We start from the raw sequence: 19,435 nt of genomic DNA, 5'->3' as shown, positions 1-19,435 counted from the left end.
TAAATACCCGCGGTGGAGCAGGGGAGGCACGCAGAAATAGTTTTACAGCGCTGCATTTGTATCTGCAAGCACAACGTCTAATAGTCACAGTATGCGTAAGCATTTTAGCGGTAGTTTTATAGCAGTAGACCTAATACGCCTCTTAGCTAGAAGTGGTTTTGCTGGTGGTATTGCTGGAAGAAGCCATTTGCATATGTTGTTGTGAACGTGTCGTGCAAATTTCTGTAGGTCTGTATCTTTTTAGTATTATTAAGCAGTTTGATTCTTTGAAGTACCTTATTGTATAATGGAGTGCTGAAACCCCTCTTAGGAGGCACAGTACACATAAAAGTGCACAGAACAGTAGCTTATCTGCTATCAGTATGTCACTGACTTTTTTTTTCTGGGTTTTTTTAACATAAATTTAAAGAGCTAGAAGCCTATGTGTGTTGCCAATAAAATTCCTTTTGTTGAATTGTTCTCCAGCAGTAGCCGTAGTACTTAACAAATACTGTGTATTCTTGCATAACATGTTGGTAACTCTCTTTTGACCATTCAATATGCAAATCCAGTTAACTTGCTGTATGTATTATATATGTAGGTAGAGCAGAATGTATAGAGTTCTTTGCTTTCATTTGAAGCAGATGTTTTAATTAGCTGTACTTTAAACTCATTTTAGAGATCTTAAATGTTGAAAAACCTAAAAGTATTGAATTTTGAGTGCTTTGGTAACCTTACTAGCTGGTTCGGATCTGGTATATTTTTTTCTCTTGCTTGTTAAGAAAGCTTGTAGGTGTTAGATATAGAGGAAGGACAAAGGCTTCTGAATGTCTCTTTACACACACACATATATTCGTGTGTGTGTATCTATATATCTGTCTAGTGGAGGATTATGAAGAAAGCTGGGGGGGTTTTTTTGGGGGTTAACTGGTAAAAGGAAAGGGTACAACTTGCTTCATCTTTTACCTATTGATTACATGAGGGAAATGCATAAATATGAGCACGTCTTTTTTTACTCCTTGACTAAGCTAAAAATCTTAAACATTTTTTGAATGAACTTGAGGAAGAAAGGTCTTCACCTGCTGCATGTAGGAGGAGGGAAGGAGGGGGAGAGGATTAGCGTGTGCAGAAGAAGGAAATAATACAATTTCATGATTGTACTAGATATTGTGGAATTATTAGGTAGTTGTATGCAGTCTTCCCCAATATGGAAGCTTCAGATTCGGCAGTGGTCTGTGGCCGTGAAGGTTAATTTGGCCTTTACAATTTTTCAGAGCTTTATACTAAAAAAAAAAAAACCAACCCAACAAAAAAACCCAAACCAACAAAAAACCAACAAAAAACCCCAAACAAAAAAGTGTAGGTTCAAGGGAATGCGAATGTGTGAACAACATTCCTATAGTTCCTACAGTGTGAACTATAAAGGAATGTTGTTCACACATCTGCATTCCCTTATACTAATTTTGTCCAACTTTCTCCTATTATTCTACTTGTCAAACTGCTCTGCGTGAAGATAGGCTTCACTAGGTCTAGCTGGCTGTCTTTCATCCCAGATGCTTTCTGCCGGGTGACTTACTGCTTATTTGTGGAGGTGAATAAAAATTGCTCATCCTGTTTGATCATCCTTTTTTACTGTGTAGCTAATGGGGGGGAGAAATCTAGAGTAAACAGCTGCAGGGCTTGAGAGCCATGATGACTTAAAAAGCTAAAGATGGACTTGGTACTCAAGTCTTCTTGACTTTTATATCTAGCGTTGCTGAGTATTTTGCTTGGGGTTTGCTTGCTTGTGCTGTACTTTGACATTCCTCTGTTTTTCCATTTCCTCTGGATTCTGTTACGTGACTGGTAGTAATACATGATATCCGGTCTTTGGGGAAATCATTAAGGTGACTGTGCAAACGCCGCTTCGAAGGCATAAAAATGCTTCCTGAATACTTAAATGATTTTTGGAACAATCTTCTAAATGAGCCTGCGACGGTTTGGATAGCTTCTTGAAGTGGTATACTGTGAATATTTCAGTCGTGTTCCTCGCTGTTGTGCTATACCATTATAATGTAACTGTCGGCTTTCCTATGCAATCTTCTTTGTGGTGAACAAACATGAATGGCCAGAAACAAACCAGTTCATTGAAGGGAAGGTTTTATGGAATACCTTTCTTTACCTTTCATTTAGGAATGCTTGAAGACTAACATTGTATGCAAGGGCTTCTTACTTGGACTATTTGATGAGCTTAATATAGAACTTCCTCTAAGAAATATATTGTCTACAGTTTTCTAAATGTATTTTGTTTTGAAGATGATTCTTGAGAATCCTCGGTATCTGCTGCCTTTCCAGTATTTATTTTTTACAGAGGAAAAGTGAAGGTGCGAGAAGAGGCAAGGAGGATACTGACATGGTTGACATTTGCTTCTTTAAGTCCTAGCAGCATTTTCATTTCTCCTCCTACAGTCAAGAGCAGAGAAGAGAGTGACAACGGGTAACAACAGTTTAGGATTTTTTTTCCATTCACCTTAGCTACCTTGCCACTGTAAAATGAACTTCCTCTGCAGATTTGTACCACAAGCTTTGGGTGTAGCAGTCAGATTGCGGTTGTGCATCTGAAAGGCAGCATCTCCAAACTGCGAGAATTTTCTGTTTCTGGAGTCTGTATTTTGGAGTCTACTGCACAAAGCCTTATGGGGGGGGGGTAACAGCCCCAGAGACTAAGGGATTGAGTAAAATTCCTATCATAGCAACATGGTAGGAGGACATGAGGGTAAACTCTAAAAAGAGTGTGAGGGGAAAGACAACTTTCCAATAGTATGAACTCTAGCATTCTTCTGCTCACCTCTGTCTTGCTCCTGCTTTCCAGCACAGGTGGGAGGGCACAGTGTTTTGAGAAGGATGACTATGAAGCCTGATGGCCTGTTGACACAGAGCCGGGTGTGATCTTTCCTCCCAGCAAAGTTTGCCAGTAGTGTTGAGGTCAAACGCTGTGATGAACAGTTGGGCAGATGCAGGAACAAAATATACTCCACAAAAATCTGAGTGGTACTACTGTGCTTGCTCTTTCTAGAAAGAGGTCTGGTTATCAGAATCTGAGCCAGAAGTTCAAGAGATAGAAGCAGAGGACAAGCTAATCACTGAAAAATGTTTTTTATATATATATGTGGGTTTGTTTTTTTTTTTTTGAGATGTATAATGCCAGTGTAGCTGTCCTGTTAATTTAGCCTTGGAAAAAGCTGCCTGGTTGAACATGAGAAGGGAGGTGGTCATCACTCTTTCCAGCCTCCAAAGTGAGTCTGAGCTTTAGAGCTTATGAGGATTGCTTATTATTGGGTGGTAATGGATCATCTTTTTTCCCCTAGCAGGGAATGCTTTAAACAACAAAACCCAAACTGTTCTAACGTAAACAAATTAATGACTTGGCCCTTGACTAAGCTAAAAATCTTAAACATTTTTTGGATGAACTTGAGGAAAAAAGGTCTTGACCTGCTGCATGTAGGAGGAGGGAAGGAGGGGGGAGAGAATTAGTGTGTGCAGAAGAAGGAAACAAAGCAGTCATTTTTGCTTTGCTAACATCATCTTGTGGCTGACTCATAGGTCTGACTTTTCTGGGAATAAAATTCAGTTACAAACACTTCTGCTTAGCTGCACTTTCTCATACTGAAACTTGTCTTTTTTTTTCTGAGTTACACTTAAATCTTTTTAGGAATTCATTTTAGTGTGTCATTTGAAACTGCTGCTGTTAAAGGCCTACTCTACCATTGTAGTCGTCTTCAACTTCCTCAACTTACGACTGTGTTGCGTGGGGGTGTGTCTGTGTTTGTTTTGGGTGTTTGGGGTTTTTTTTAACCTTTTTTTTGGTAGGTTTTTTTAGGTTTTTGGTTTGGTTTTTTTTAATTAAGAGTTGTCTGTTTTTAGGCGAAGTGGCAGTTTGCTCTTTTCAGGTCACAGTGGGTAAAAACGCTGTGATTTTTTCAAAGCTCTACTTAAATGCTGACACGGGATTGCTGATTGCCTTGCTGTGACTTTTAAATGCTGTCAATTTAGTTACTGTCAACAGCGGAACATTAATGACTTGTAATAATCCTTCAGGTTGACAGGTGTGATCCAGAGCTCTTACTCATGTAGAGGAGGGAGAAGGTGGGGTTTGTTTGCAAGCTGCTAGAAGGGCAGTAATTTCTGTATGTCATACTTGTGCCAAAGAGCTTTGCGTGTAACTTCAGGTGCAGAAGGGAGTTTGCTGGCTTGTATAACAGATTAGTTTGCTGAGAGGTGCTGTTTCTGACTGCTCCTCTGTTGGTTTCCTGACATACAAAGTACCGGTCTTGCCACAGTTTATGGCAGTTGCATGCTCCAGGTATTGCTTCCAGGCAAGAAAACAGTGAGCACAGAAGGTTGTAGGACAGTTTAATACTAGCTCTTTATGGTCTTTCAGCCTTTGGCATCTTTGAACTTATCAAAGAAGTTACTGCATCAAATGAAAGTATTTGTGGTTGATTGGTGTGGGGTTTTTCTGGTCATGTGGATGGGTTTTTGTTTTTGTACGTGAGTGGTCAATACTTTCAGTGATTTAGGAAACCTACTCACAGACTGCAACACATATTTACATTCACAGCTGGAATTGTGCTGAGAGTGAGTCATCATTCTGCTTTACCCAACCTGTGAATTGAGGATTTCGGCCTTCAGTCAACAGGCTTTCCTCTGATACTGCTTGTTCTTCAGCTTGGTTCTGAAAGCTGGTGCTGGTTTTTTGTTTGTTTGGTTTGTTGGGGGTTTTTTAAGTGCTATCCTAATATAAATGATCAGAGTAAAACACTTGATGCACTCGGTCTTTATACGTTTTTCTGTAGCAATCAGCTACCTAACTTTTGCATTTGGGGAACATTAGTGTCTTCAAGGAGTAGTTTTTAGTTTGGAAGATGAAGAGTTTTTTTGGGGGGTTGTTTCTTTGTTGGGTTTTTTTTTGAGGAAATGAGTTTTATGGAATTTACTCAAACTGAATAATGTTAGGGATTGTATGAAATGTAAATATTTGCAGGTCTTACGTGCTCTGGTAAAATACTGTTTCTGTTGTGTTAACTCTTCTCTCAAATGAGTACTGACTTTTAACTAGATCTTTACTGTATCTAAAGCATTTAAAGAGATTCTGTGTACTATTTGCTAGTTTTAAGCAGAACAGTTTCCCTTCCCTAATTGAAAGTTAGGTGTTCACGCGGAATCTGTTCAGGAGAGAGACTTTCAGCTTTTTGGTGCTGTGGAAGTATTTACTAAGGATTTTTTTTTTAGCATTGTTCAGATGACCTCCACTTAAATTTCTGGGATTTTGTTCCTTTTAATGTCCAGATATTTTAGGTACAGTTAAAGCCAGCTCTTCAGCAAGGAGAGGTATGTAAGTAGAATGAAACTTGTTACAGAGGATGAACTGATTACAAGAGTGGTGTTCTGGGAAGAGTTATGATTCTTAGGTTATGATTCCAATTTAATTTTGGAAATAAAAACTATTAAGCTGAACTTTGACTGTAGTATTGTGATACCGCTGTGACAGATGCCTGCATGAAGGCATCCCCTTCCTCCCTTCTCCCACCCCTTGCACTGTTATGGTGCTAAGTGGGAGTTCTGTCCTCTGCCTGTCTGCTGCTGTCTGGTTGCGCAGCCTCATAAAACGGGGACTGCGAAGTGCAAGGCACTTACTTGCCTGCTGAGAGTTGCAGCAGACTCTGCGAGGCAGCCTGCCTGCTACCGCTGACCGGTTTGTGAGGGCCAGCGGTCTGGTGAGGGAGAGGTCTGGAGAGCCTTGCTCGGATGGTGATTTGAGAATTTCTGAGTTGGTGACTGGATTTGCATGGAGGAAAAGGTTAAATGGATAATGTTTTGGAGAGGGGGTAGAGAATAGGCGTAAGCATGTTCTTCATTCAGGGATGTGTCATGCATTGCTGACAGAGATGGAAAAGCTTTGAGGAAGCCAGTCATTTAAAATGTTGGTGGTATGTCAGTACTCGGAGCTCCTTACAATTAAAAGCATCTGTGATTCGTACTGTTCAGTGAGTTATTTCAGCTCTGAAAAGCAAGCTCTTAGTTAAAATTTCAATTAGAGTACTAATTTCATTTGAATTTTGAGAGGAAGAGTCAGTTTTCAGCCTACCTTATCTGAAAATCCAAAGCTGTTGAACTACAAAATACACATAAAACTATTGTCTATACACTAACTGTTACGAATTGAAAAAATAAAGATACAGTGTACAGGTTGGCATGAACAGATCAAGTCATCTGGGCGGCAGAGTAGCAAATTTACCTAAGACAGTGTTGAATATAACTCAGTGTAAGTCATGGCATATTCTTAGTCCTTCTTGTAAGTGCCTACATTGGAATTCAGCAGACAGATTTTTAAATCTTTTGTTTCTATCTAAAGGTTTTGTTCAGACTCACATGCATGTCCAGAAATCATCTAATATAGTCTTTGTTTTTCTTCTCATCTGTAAAAATGAAAATTACTTTTAAATAATGCAATTTTAAGAATCCTAAATGAAAAAAAAAAAAAGAAAAACTTGGTTTTACTTTGTGTATCTTGGGGTTTCAGACTTAATCTCATCTCATTACAGCTTGGAAAAATTACTTTTAGAATTAAAAAGAAGGGGGTGTATAAAATATTTAGTAATAGATGTGTTAGCTGTGCAAACCCTTAATTCTAATACTTGTCTAATTTGTTTTCCAATACAATTACACTATATCATTGTAGAGAATAGTACCATACCTACCTTTTCCAAAAAAACTTCCAAGAGAAAAGCGGTGGCTTTTGGTGTGGTAAAATTCACTTTGTTCAAACAATAGTCATACTGAAAAATTGTTCTGCCACAGAGTAATCATCACTGCTTAAATTGTAGATTAGAAAGTGGAATGAAAGCCATGTTATTGATACCTCACAAAATAGATGAGTGCTTGTCCTTGATTTGCCTCTCTTTTTTTTAATAGTTGTAAGGGTTTAAAATGGACTGATTAATTTAAATGTGGTATTATAAAACCAGAAGGTAGATTACACTGTAAGTTAAATTTTTTTACAGTATATATTTCTATTCCATGCTATAAATATGAAATGACTATAACCATAAAATTCATTAATGTGGGCTGCCATGATGCTTTATAAAGCATAGTTGTCTTGCTGTTATTGTCAGTTGACTTTTGATTTGCCAAAAGGTTCTTGCCGTAAACCTTTCTGTGTAGTAACCATATACTCAGATTCTTAACTCTGAAGTGTTACGTTTTATCTTGGAGGGGGAGCACTCTTGCTGTCATACCAGCAAAAATGCAGACTTATCTAGATGAAGTAGAAGAGACAAAAAGAAAGAGCAAGCTTACCAGCACTGCTTAAAAGGAGTCCAAACCTTCTTATTTGAAGGTAGAATGCAGTATATAGTTTATTCTGGCAATGCTTTATTACATGACTTAAAATTATGCAGGGCTTTAACTCTTTTCCCTGGGGTGCTGATTGAGAACAGGATCTATTTTTCTTTCTTCCTAATTTATTGAATTTTTTTAGTATTTCAGCTAACATTTATCTGGAGTTCAAAACACTGCATAAGATGGGGGGAGGGTTGGTGGGGGTTTTGTGTGTTTTAATCAATGGAATAATGAGTGATTATGGCTATGTTGGGTTTGGGTGGGGCTTTTTTTTGAGAGAAATATCTTTAAGGTCCAAATTTTAGGTAAAGAAAACAATAAAGAAGGAAGTTAGGATGAAATCATTAGTTTTCTTTTGTATATCCTGCTTTGTGTTATCTGGATACTGGGTTGGATGAAAATTTTTAAGTTAGCGTGGGTTGATTCTTTTTTGTTGTTGTTGTTTACGTCAAGACTGATCTTAGTTTTGATCTTCATCAACTTTAATCCTGGATTGTGTTTGTATTTAATGACTATATGCTTCTTTAATCAAAGCTTCCCTCGAAGTAAAAATTGAAGTTTCCCTTACTTGCTGCAAACTATTTTTCTTCATTGCTTAAAGGCCTTGATCAAAAATTGGACACTGACAGTGTTGATATGTAACTGTGAAACATCTTTTACTATCATCTCCTATCCTGTGAAGGAAATAGAGCATTTCAAGCAAAACAGGACATAATATAGTTATGTGAAAATGTGACAATGAGCAGGATACTGCTACCGTCTATTCAGCAAGCCAGAGTTATTCTAATACTTAAATTCTTCTGTGATTTCTAGCATGATTTGTTGTTCATTTGTTTTATCTAGGTGACTCTGGCTCAGAGGTCATTTTTTTGGTCTTTTTCTGCTGTAAAACCTCCAGTAAAGAAGAGTGGTTTCTTAATAATTACTCTTTTAAACGTGTAGAGTCCCATATAAATGATGTCTTTGCTTGACTGTAAAGTTTAACAGTAGCTATCCAGTGGTAGAATTCTTTCAAGTATGTTGTTAAAATGCACCAGAGAACTTCTATGTAAATAATAATTGTAGTCATGAATCTTATGTTCTGTGTTGCTTCTATGGGTAAACAAAAAGGCTTTTTATTATGGGATGATCGTGTTTAGACTTTGCATTTACTGGTCTTAACGCAACGCCAGGAGATAATAGTTTTATTGAATGCTGTCAGGTATTTCTGTTGTTGATTTATTGTAGTAGTTCTTAACAAAGTTCTAAATTTTTTTTCCCCCTCACCAGACCTTAATTTATTTTGGATTAGGATTTCCATGGCACGTGAACTAGAAGATAATTTGAAATAGAAGTTCTCTTTATTTTGAAGTGACGGTCTTTATCAAAATGGTTGGAAAACTCAAACAGAACTTGCTATTGGCATGTCTGGTGATCAGTTCAGTGACAGTGTTTTATTTGGGTCAACACGCTATGGAGTGTCACCATCGAATAGAAGAACGCAGCCAGCCTGTGAGGATGGAAAGTGTGAGAAGCACAGTAAGAACTGCTTCCGATGTAAATGCAAACAAAACCTTTGCTTACAACAAAGACATGCCTTTAATATTTATTGGAGGAGTACCTCGAAGTGGCACTACCTTAATGCGTGCCATGCTTGATGCCCATCCGGATATTCGATGCGGAGAAGAGACAAGGGTAATCCCGCGAATTCTGGCAGTTAAGCAGATGTGGGCTAGATCAAGCAAAGAGAAGATCCGACTGGATGAAGCTGGAGTCACAGATGAGGTTCTGGACTCAGCCATGCAAGCATTTTTATTGGAAATCATTGTGAAACATGGAGAGCCTGCTCCGTATTTGTGTAACAAAGATCCTTTTGCTTTAAAATCCTTAACTTATCTTGCTAGAATTTTCCCCAATGCCAAATTTCTTCTAATGGTACGGGATGGTCGTGCATCTGTGCATTCCATGATATCTAGAAAAGTCACAATAGCTGGGTTTGACCTTAACAGCTACAGGGACTGCTTGACCAAGTGGAATCGTGCTATAGAAACTATGTATAACCAGTGTATGGAGGTTGGTTTTGAAAGGTGTATGCTGGTACATTACGAACAACTCGTATTGCATCCTGAAAGATGGATGAGAACTCTCTTAAAGTTTCTTCGCATACCGTGGAACCAAGCAGTGCTGCACCATGAAGAAATGATTGGAAAAGCAGGGGGTGTTTCTCTTTCAAAGTGAGTATGAGCATTCCTCCTTTACCTTGTATTGTTCTAAGAGGTAAAACAGTACATCTTGCATGTAAAAGACTAGTCATGACTAGGTTTCAGTTTTTAAGTAGCTAATGATGTCTTGGGAAGCTGATTCATGATGCAGATTGTCTGGAAAGTAGGAATGATTGTTAACTAACAATTTGCAATCTGAGATTGCTCCTGCTAAACAATTGTCCTGCTAACATATGTGTATGGAGCATATGAACGATCTTTTAATTAATGGTCAATCTAACTTGAATTTGGATGTCTAGTATCAGCCTTTCTTCCAATATAGCTTTGTTTTTCCCTGTGCCCCAAAATAAAGCTGGACTATTTTATCTAGACTAGTGTTATTCATCCTAGCAAGATCACCCATTTGATTTCAGGAACTTAAGTATTGTTGTCAATGCAAGAATGGCCTTCGAGTTATATTTGCCAAGAACATACTCTTCCAGGAAACTTGAGAAACTGTTCCAACAAAATAGAAAGCAGAATTGGCCTGCTTTTCTGTTGGCATGTGCTCCTAAAAGGACAAGCATTTTGAATAAAATTAACCTTGTAAGCAAATCTCTCAGTATTCTGTCATGTCATCTGTGTACCTGACTTTGGTACTTTCAGAAACCAAAATCCAGCTCTGGGGGGGGGGGGGGGGGGGGGGGGGGGGGGGGGGGGGGGGGGGGGGGGGGGAAAACTAGTTAATTCTCCAGTTAAACTACTCTTTTTGGTTTCTTGGCCATTATTTACAGTGGAGCTTCTGAGATATGGAAGCTGGCTAGTCTTTATGGGGGGGGAAGGTGTGAATGTTTGAATCTCTCCGCTTCCTTTTTTTTCTACGACAGATACAGCTACCAGATTGTCTTGTTTAAGTTTCTAAAAATATTGATTACAAAGCCCTATTCCAGCAGCAAGGCATGCCCAGTTAAATTCCTTGGCTTCTGTTTTTTGAATATTCATCATTGGCCAAGTGCTTCCGAGTAACAGAGGCACCTTGCGCAGCAAGCAACGTGGGCTGGGTAGAGGCATCTCAAACTGTTGAATACAGAGTGATTTCATTTTTTTAAAATTACTGTTCTGAGAAATAAAAATTGGGAAATTTTGTTTATTTAATGCCTAGGGAAGTGACTCTGAATTTTCTAATATATTGTAGGGGAATACGATTTAAAGTAAATCATAGAATTATTAGAGGCTACAGAGAGAACTTAAAACTCAGATAATGGTTATATATTTACAATCTGGAGGTTCAGCATCACCATTCCTACTGAAGAAACACAGCCACCACCACTGTGTTCACAGAGCTATCAAGAAGGCATCTCAACCTTTTTTTGAGGTATTGTTCGTTAGCAGATTGAAGCCTTCTGATATTGTTAACCTGAAGCAGTGCACTGTTGTACGTCTCTGCAAGCTGTATCTGTATGTGAGCTTCTCTTCAATTACCTGTGTCATGTTACTGCTTCACAGTGGCAGCTGAGGGGGGAGTAAACTCACTTTTACTGATATAAATAGGTGGTTGCCAAGTTCTGTTAAGTGTACTGTAAAAATAACTATGCATAACGCCATTTCTAGTAAAATGTTACTACCTTACAGCTTCCAGATTAGCGTTTTTAAAAATTAATGGACCTCTATACTATAAAAGTCAGCAGCCTTACTGAATTAATGCAGTTTCAAGTAACGTTTCTTGCTAAATCTGGTGGAATGGGATGTGAGGAGTTGAGAATACTTGTTCGTGTCTCTAAAAACTAAGGAAATGGATTGTCGAAAGTAAGATGTGGCTTCATGATTATTTTTGAATCAAACTTTCAAATTTAAGACAAACGAGTATGGAAGTATTCTTGTGACCCTCAATTCAATCTCTTCACGGAATTCTTTATGTTCTTATTATCTCTCATGACATGATATGTGAAAGTAATTTATTATTTCAGAAGGCTTTGGCAATAGTGGAAAAAGAATGGTATATTAGTGTTATGTCTGTGGTGTTTATCTAATCAAATACCCTTGAAATATATGGCGAGATTTGTTTTTCAGTTGCAAGAGACCTTTATAATTTGATAATGATTTCAGTGACTCAGTCTTTCAAGGGCTGCAGAAAAAACAGTGAATATGAAATTCTCTAACTTGGATGTCTGTTTTGTGTATTTATATGATACTAATTGAAATTGTGCAGGGGGAGCTTGAGATTCCCCAATTTCATTTCCTTCTACCAGTTAAAACCTCCTGCTTTTGGCATCACCAGCTCCTCACTGCACTCTCATGCGCAGCAGAATGCTGTGGACAGGGACGGCTGCCTGTCTGGGGGGTCCTTGCCCAGAGCAGGGGGTAACTGCCCAGAAAAATTACTCTTTGAAAAGATGCTTGCTAGGTAGTTTACTGAGAACTTTAGTCTGTCACAGACAGCTTATCAAATTTTGACAGCTCAACAAAATATACCTTGCGTTAGGCTTAGTTTTCCTTCTGTCAAGTTGCATTTGGCTTGTTCTCAGCTGCAGCAAAATTCTTTATGGCCTTGGATGTGTGCATGGCTGTTAAATTCTGGGTCAGGTTCTAACCAATGTTGTTCTCTTATGACTTAGAATTTCTCTTCAGGCTTACAGGAGAGTGCTCTTTACTTTACAGAGCGAATACTGTCGTCTTTCAGCTGAAACAGCAGAGTCTGGAGCAGTGGAGCTCCATGTTCTGATTAGCAGCTTTCTCCCACTTGACTATCCAAAGGGACGGTGCTGAAGATCACTTCAGAGATAGTCTAAGGAAATTCAAAACACTGCTGTCTATTAAACTCTGTCTTCTCACAGAGCTTTAGTTTACCACGTGCCTGGTACCAAGTGCTTCAGGCTGTTTCATAATAGTATATTAAAATCAGAATACTGAAATTAGATTACAGTTTTTACTGGCAGAAGGAGGATATCACAAGTACCAAATCATCTGTATTGAAATGTGATGGTCATTTAAAAGATACCACCACATAGGCCTAGCTTCTGTAGCATAGTAGAGAGAGTATGAAGACCTAGATAAAATTAGTTCCCTAGCTGTCTGCAAAGTATTAGGTAGGGTAGAAATCTCTGAAATCAAAGAATGAACAACGATTATAATCTGCAAAGGCTGTGATACTGTGTAAAGATTTAAGAAAATGAGCGGAGAAACCTGCCTCGATCATCTTCCACTCACCTTTAGGACTTTCAGACAGGCTCAGTATCCACTTCAGAGGCATGACACCTGCTCAAGTCAGGTCCAACATAAGATGCCCGGAGGTGTTTTAACTGTTGGAGGGTTTTTGAAAAGAAATCTGACAAGAGTTTTGTCTTGAAATACTTAAAAACACTTTGAAAAAGAGATCGCAGTATTGCTAAAAGGTCTTTATAATTATGTTGTTGCCCGGTAACAGAAAGCGAATGTTTACGAATGTATCTTTAACTCATCTGAAATCAAAATTAACTCTGCCAAATGAAATCTCTATCAGATGAATGAGTCTGTAGGTCAGTCAGTGTAAGGTGTTTTATTTTCAGTTATATAGAGAGTTAAATTGTGTATGCAGGCTGTTTCTCTTCCAGAGATGAGCTAGCCACCCAGTGGCTTGCAGAATTCTTCAGGCAGCAAGCTGACTCCATTTTTCTCTTATTCCAGACTCAGAAACTCTTATGCAATAGTCTGTTAATAGCAATATTAGATACTAGACAGTCTGTATTTCTGACTTCGTCTGTTCCCTGGCTTTTTGATTTGCAGAAACTGTTGGCTGCCTTATTCTCTTCTCCTGCATTTGCTTAGTAAGCCCTGCTTTTTCTGTTGCTCATGCAGCCCTAGACTCACTGTTGTTTGATTTTTTACGTAGTATTTTCACCCCTTATTTTGGTTTTTATCCAGCTGCAAGGAGAAATACTGCAAGGGTTTTAAGGATGTGCACCACAGCATCTGTAGTAGCGCAAAACCTGTGGTTTGAAGTAATTGCCAACGTGGCTGTTCAAGGAATGTAGTATGGCTGGACTACATGCTATAACTAGTATTGTTAATATAGCTCTGGCATTTGCCTCCTAACTGAAAACAGCTGTGGTGACCACTGATGCAATGAAATGTCAACCCTTTTATAGCAATTTTTATTAGGCTTATTATGAAAATAGCTGTCTAGGCAAAATTACTTCAGAATATACTATTTTTAATACATACCGTTCATTTGATTCTAGTACAGATGTAGAATTATTTGGGGTTAGTCCTGTGTTCCATGCTACCAGCTGCTTTCAAAGCTGAAACTGTTCCTGTGGTTTTGCAGTGGAGCCTGGAAGAGCACTGGCCAGGCAGCATTTGCCATATGCATACATAATCAAATTTGCCAAGGCTTGGTATGTTTTCATGTTTTGCTGTGTTTGGTTTTTGGGGTGCTTCGTTCCTCCCATCCCCTCTCTGTCTTCCCCCATGCTCCTCAGATGTTCTTTGGTCTGAAGAATCTTTCCCATGAATTGTTTTACTTTTCTTCCCACCTTAACTCAAAGGACAGAACAGGATTTAAACAGAAGACCAAATGTGGTATAGTATATTTTTCAATCGGTGCCTAGGAGCAGCTAAATGCTTATCTCTCACCAGCTATTAATCCCCAGGAAATGTTTCATGCTGAGCTTATTGTTACCAAAGACTAAAATGACAGTGGGGCAAAACATACATATTTTAAATATGCTTTTACTTCAGGACGAGGTATTTGTATGTGTACTAATTTAGGTCCTAATTGATGTATAGCACCCATTGTTTTGGGGTTCCAGTAAACTATTAGCCAAGCCCATTACCTGGTTCTCACAGTATCACCCTTATTTTAAACAGTCGAATCAGTCTACGGTTTTGGTGAAGGGGTTTTGGGCTTGGCTGGCTCTGTCTGAGAGGGAGAAGACCATAAATCTTACACTTTTCAAACACCTAGTGATAAATTTTTCTTGAGGGTCTCAGCCGGCATGGTTCTAAGGACTCCTGACTGTTGTGGTGCTTTGTCCTCTTGCCTTGCCACTTTGAACTTCTGAAACTCAACTCTTAACAGCTATTTTCTTGCTAATTTCATGTGAAGTCAGATGCTCATCTTCTAATTAGAAGGATCAAAAAGGCAATGCCCAGACTTTTTAGTTTGCTGTACAGACTTGGGATCTCAGGCCAATAGCCTTCAGGAAGGCTGAAATTCGGTTGCAACTCCTGGTCACAAAATCCTATTCTGAGTTCCTGCCTTCAGTTTGAGCTACTGAAAATGGTTGAAGAGAGTAAGGCTGAAAATTCTGGGAGTTGTCTTACAGGGTTTTTTTTGTTGGTCAGGTGCTTACTCATCAGCTTTCATGAAACACCTTTTGCAGCAATCTTGAAGGCCCTGCTTGCCAAGAGTTTCCCCATGGGTGACTGTTTCCCTGTCTGATTTGTTCTTTGCTGATTGTGTTTAAAGTACTTAGGTTACTGACTTTCCAGCATGGTATGACTAACTTCCTTCTTCTGTCCTGGAAGAATTTTAGTTATGATGACAAGTAGAAGAGAGTAACAAGGTAAAGACTGGTGTTAAGATCAAATTGAGTTAATGACTGGCAGACATGCATGCATAATTTGTAATTTAAGGCTTTCATTGCATGCATCTGAATGGGATGCCTCTTACTATTGATTTAATGTTTGTCTAATGTGCAACAATACTTCAGCCTCTTCTGGGACTCATGAGGGTAATTAGATAACTGTAATCAAACTTGTTCCTCTTGTAAGTTGACTGATGTCAGTCCTGAGAGCAATTTGACTTTAGCTTAGGCTTCTGGTCTCAGAAACTATTGGGAATAGTTCAGGAAACTTCCATTTATTTTTCTCAGAAGATGTTTTCTCATATTCTGCCCGCTGTGTAACTCTGAAGAATTAGCTGCTTGAGAATTAATTTGAATCTCAGTATTCTCATTCTTTATCTCGTGTACATGAGGTACTGGTGTTACACTTTGTACTGTTACTTTCAAGTATAACAATTTTGTTTTCTGGGTAGCAGAGCTTTTTGAGATCAAAATTCTATATGATGTAAATAAGGCCCAGGAGGGATGATAGCTGCAAGTGGATGTGACAGCTGTATGTTCAGCATCAGGTTTCAGGCAGGTATAGCCAGCCAGCAGGAACTACTGATGTAGTGGCATACCTTATGGTATTACTTGCAATGCAGATGTAAATATTCCTTTAGGCATCTTGTATATACAGATCTGATTTCTAATCTGCCTTAAAAGAAGGATGAACCTTGACATCCAAAATGCATGTGCAGTTCTTCTGAGTTCAGAAGAAAGTCTGGAGAGTTTTAAATTACTCAGCCTGTTGTGAGTCCTGCTGGCCTGTTTCAGAAATAAACACAGTAAAGAAGTTGTATGTCTTCTAATCTAAAAGAAACATGGAAAAAAAAAGTGATGCCAGATTTCTTCCTTTAAAAAGAAACCAACAAAAACGAGGGTGCAAGAATGAAGGTGACTTTAGGACTGTTGATTAAATGAGCAACAAGCCAACTATTTTTCTAAATATCGTACATATGACATGGCAATGATTATGCACTTGCCTTTCTTTAAGAACTGTGTAATGACCAAACACTTGATCAGTAAAAGGAACGGTTCTGAAGAATATTATTGCAGTCTGTATCTTTCTGTCATTTCCATAGGTGTCTCATTTAAAAAAAAAGTTTAGTCACAGATGACAAATGGCACATGGATTTTAATTTAGAATACAATTTTTTAAGAGCATTTAAGACAATGAAACAGCAAATGTGGGAATATGCCAGTGGGAAAACAGCTTTATATGTAGGTGTGTGCATACTTTTCACTTAGCAGCTCTTTGGCTTTCACTGCTGTCTTTATGTAAAAAAACTTGCTTCGGCACATTCTGTGTGAAAGCCTAAACCGGAAAACACGCATGAATGTTGTACTAGTTATTCTCATTTTAGCCTTACGTAGTAAAACTTCCATCAGCTCTGTAGAAACATGAAATTTTGAGAGGGGAAGAAGGAAAAAAACCCCAAAAAACAAGCTAAAAGTCTTAATGCTAGTGAAGAAGCAAGTATTGGTTGGAGTGCAAAATACAACCTTTCTTTCTCCCTCCACAGAGTTGAAAGATCTACTGACCAAGTAATCAAGCCAGTCAATGTGGAAGCATTGTCAAAGTGGGTTGGGAAGATACCTGCTGATGTCCTGCAAGATATGCCAGTGATTGCACCCATGCTAGCAAAACTGGGCTATGATCCCTATGCCAATCCACCAAATTATGGAAAGCCAGATCAAAAAGTTGTGGAAAACACAAGGAGGGTAAGGCATTTTTGTGTGTTTAATTACTGACCAAATGGATGTGAACTATAGAGTGGAAGAGTCTTGTGGGTTTTGTTTGGTTTTTTTAAGTCTGTTTGTAATACCTTTTGATACTTAGCAATATGTTTTCCTTGCCATGGGGGGGGAAGAAGGAAGAATTCTGTGGGACCTTGAGCACTGAAAGTCTGGCTCCTGCTGTTTGTCTTAAATTTGATTCTTCCTCCGTTACCCCAACCCCAGGCTTGAGCTGTGTTCTTTGGTGTGTGTAGCTGAACCTCTTGAGAAGCATCATAGTTGGGGAACTAGTTAGTAGTGGAAAAAAGCTAGCTTTCTCGCCTGGGCATCAAACTTGATTGATGAGCTCAGCTTTTTATACATGAGGGTTGGCAGAAGCTCTGTCACAAAATTACACCCAAAATACTTGGTAGAATTTGAAAAGTGACCCATGGAAAATGGCCCAAGATGATCAAAATGTCAGATTTTCCAATCCTTTGCTGTCCTTTGTAGAACAAACAAAAGATGGAGGAAGGTCTGGTGCTGATTAACCTAAACTTAAGGATTTTATTCCGAATTTAATGTTGTTGGAATTTGAGTAGTTAGGCTATACAGCTGTTTATCCCTGGAGGTATCCATTGAAAAGCTCACTACCATTGTTTGAAATAAGAATAATTAACTCTTTACTTCTGTTCTTTTGCGAATGTATACTTTATTAAAAGAAGGTGACTTTTGCTGCAGCAGCAAAGTAATCATTGGAATAATTGAATTAAACAATTTAAAAGGACTGTCTTCCACTAGCCTTCCGATATTAAAAAAAACTGGTTGGTATGCTGATGGGCTAGATACTAACGAAAAAAAAATTGCTTTTTGTGAAGTCTCTAAACATTTTTGTGTTACTTCTTTTTAGAAGCCCTCCCTGGGAAACTGTCATTAAACAGTTGATCAATGTATTAAAGGATGGCGGGCTGACTATTTTAATAGTCATTAGCTCAGCATGGAAAAGGTAACCCACCTTTTCTGGTGGGGGTAGTGGTTAGCATTTTATAGGTTTCCTGGTACTTACTGTTTAAAAAGGTTCACAAACAAATTAACTTTTCTGCACTCAATTCAACCCCTTTTTAAAGAAAAAAAGTGTTCAATACTACTTCACAGAGCCTTGAAAACAAAATCCTCATGCACCTACCTGTACATACTATAAAACAGTGACTCAGATCCAAATTTGTATTGTAGTGCAATAATTTAAGGTTGGTTATCTCTTACCGATACAATTTAAATTAGTTTTTACAGTATGGTGACCTTTCTGAGGCCTCTACCTGTGCATGGCAAGCTCAGTCTGAATTGTAAAAATTGTATGGATTTCAGTCGCTTACTGTTGGGTGGCTTCTTGAAATCTATTTGAGTTCAAAATGCAAGAGAGAAATTCAGGTAATAAAGCCACAAGCATACCTTTAAAAAAAAATTAAAGCCGAATTAAAAAAGCTAAAGTGTATTGAGGCTTTTTCACAAGTTTGCTTTGAAATATAATTAGTTTGTTTAGTAATGTTAAAAATAGCTGTGAAAAAACTGGAGGTTACTGTTACAATAGCTGATCCAAATATTGCAAGCATATGGAACACTTGTTAATATTTTGACTGCTATTTTAATTTAATACTTACAGCCCAAGATAGCATTTTAATTTTGTTATTTATTGTAGTACCCAGTGTATATTTTCCTAGTCACTTGTTCTTTAACAAAATTACTTTTGCATATATGGTTTGTATAGATAAAAGGAGGGAGATGTCCTGAATTAAGACTAAAATCCAAAAAAGCAAAAGGATTAAAGATGGCTAATCTTCAAAACTTACAATATTCCTTTTGAAAATGGAGAAACATGAGGCTGTCAAAATGTCGTGTACCCCAAGGAGCCATTTAAAACGACAGCTCACATTAGTGTTCGAGTTTGCATTTGGAGGGCTTGAATTCCTCCCCAGTCACTTTGCTTTGTTTCCTCCCAGCTGGTTCCCAGCAAATCCCTGCTCAGACCATTGGGTCTTCTGTCTTCCTCTGTGGCTGTGGAAACATTGATGTCCTGACTTCCTAGGGTTTCAAGATTTAAGGCTTCCCAACTCCCATGCCAGTTTGCTTCTTAGGTTACCTAATTCTCAGGGCAGCAGGCCCGTCAGCCTCTCTAGAAGTGCCAGGCTTCCTGGCGGTCGTGCATCTTGCATAGTAAATAGCCAAAATGCTGGCCACTGAGCCTGGCCTTAAGCCGAGTAAGTTTTGAAATAACTAATATTCTTGTTGGTGATCAGCGGGAGCTGACTCACTTCTGAAAAATGCTTTGCTTTGGTTTCCCCACGGCTTTATTTTGTTTTTATTTGGGAATGGGGGACAGGTATTTCAAAACATTTTAAGGTGTTTGGGAAAAGTCAGGGGAGGGAGAGAGAGGGGGAAGGGTGATGTGTTTTGCCCATCAGGCATAGCATATGCTGCCCTGTGCATTTCCCCTTCTCTTCCATGAACCTGTGCTAATCTATTTGTTGCTGCTACAGCTTGGAGAGGAGGGCATTTATTTAAAAAAAAAAAATAAAAAAATTCATTTAGATTTTTCCA

The 19,435-nt window shown here is 38.5% G+C and overlaps 1 protein-coding gene across 2 annotated transcripts in view; it reads left to right on the top strand.

Annotated features, from left to right (window-relative positions):
* The first annotated feature begins 8,625 nt into the window (after positions 1-8,625).
* Positions 8,626-19,435, top strand: part of TPST1 (tyrosylprotein sulfotransferase 1) — a 22,929-nt gene continuing 12,119 nt past the window's right edge. Inside the window, exons 1-2 of one of the 2 annotated variants that reach the window (XM_019474088.1) lie at positions 8,626-9,572; positions 16,648-16,846. In XM_019474088.1, the coding sequence (XP_019329633.1) occupies positions 8,728-9,572; positions 16,648-16,846 (1,044 nt within the window). In that variant the 5' untranslated portion in view covers positions 8,626-8,727. The remainder of the gene's footprint in view (positions 9,573-16,647; positions 16,847-19,435) is intronic. The other variant, XM_009287274.1, reaches the window with a different exon arrangement.

Source organism: Aptenodytes forsteri, unplaced genomic scaffold (assembly GCF_000699145.1).
Source record: "Aptenodytes forsteri isolate BGI_AS27 unplaced genomic scaffold, ASM69914v1 Scaffold188, whole genome shotgun sequence".
In the NCBI taxonomy this organism is placed as follows: Eukaryota; Metazoa; Chordata; class Aves; order Sphenisciformes; family Spheniscidae; genus Aptenodytes; species Aptenodytes forsteri.
Note: the sequence above shows the minus strand (reverse complement) of the source record. Positions and strands in the feature narration are given on the sequence as shown.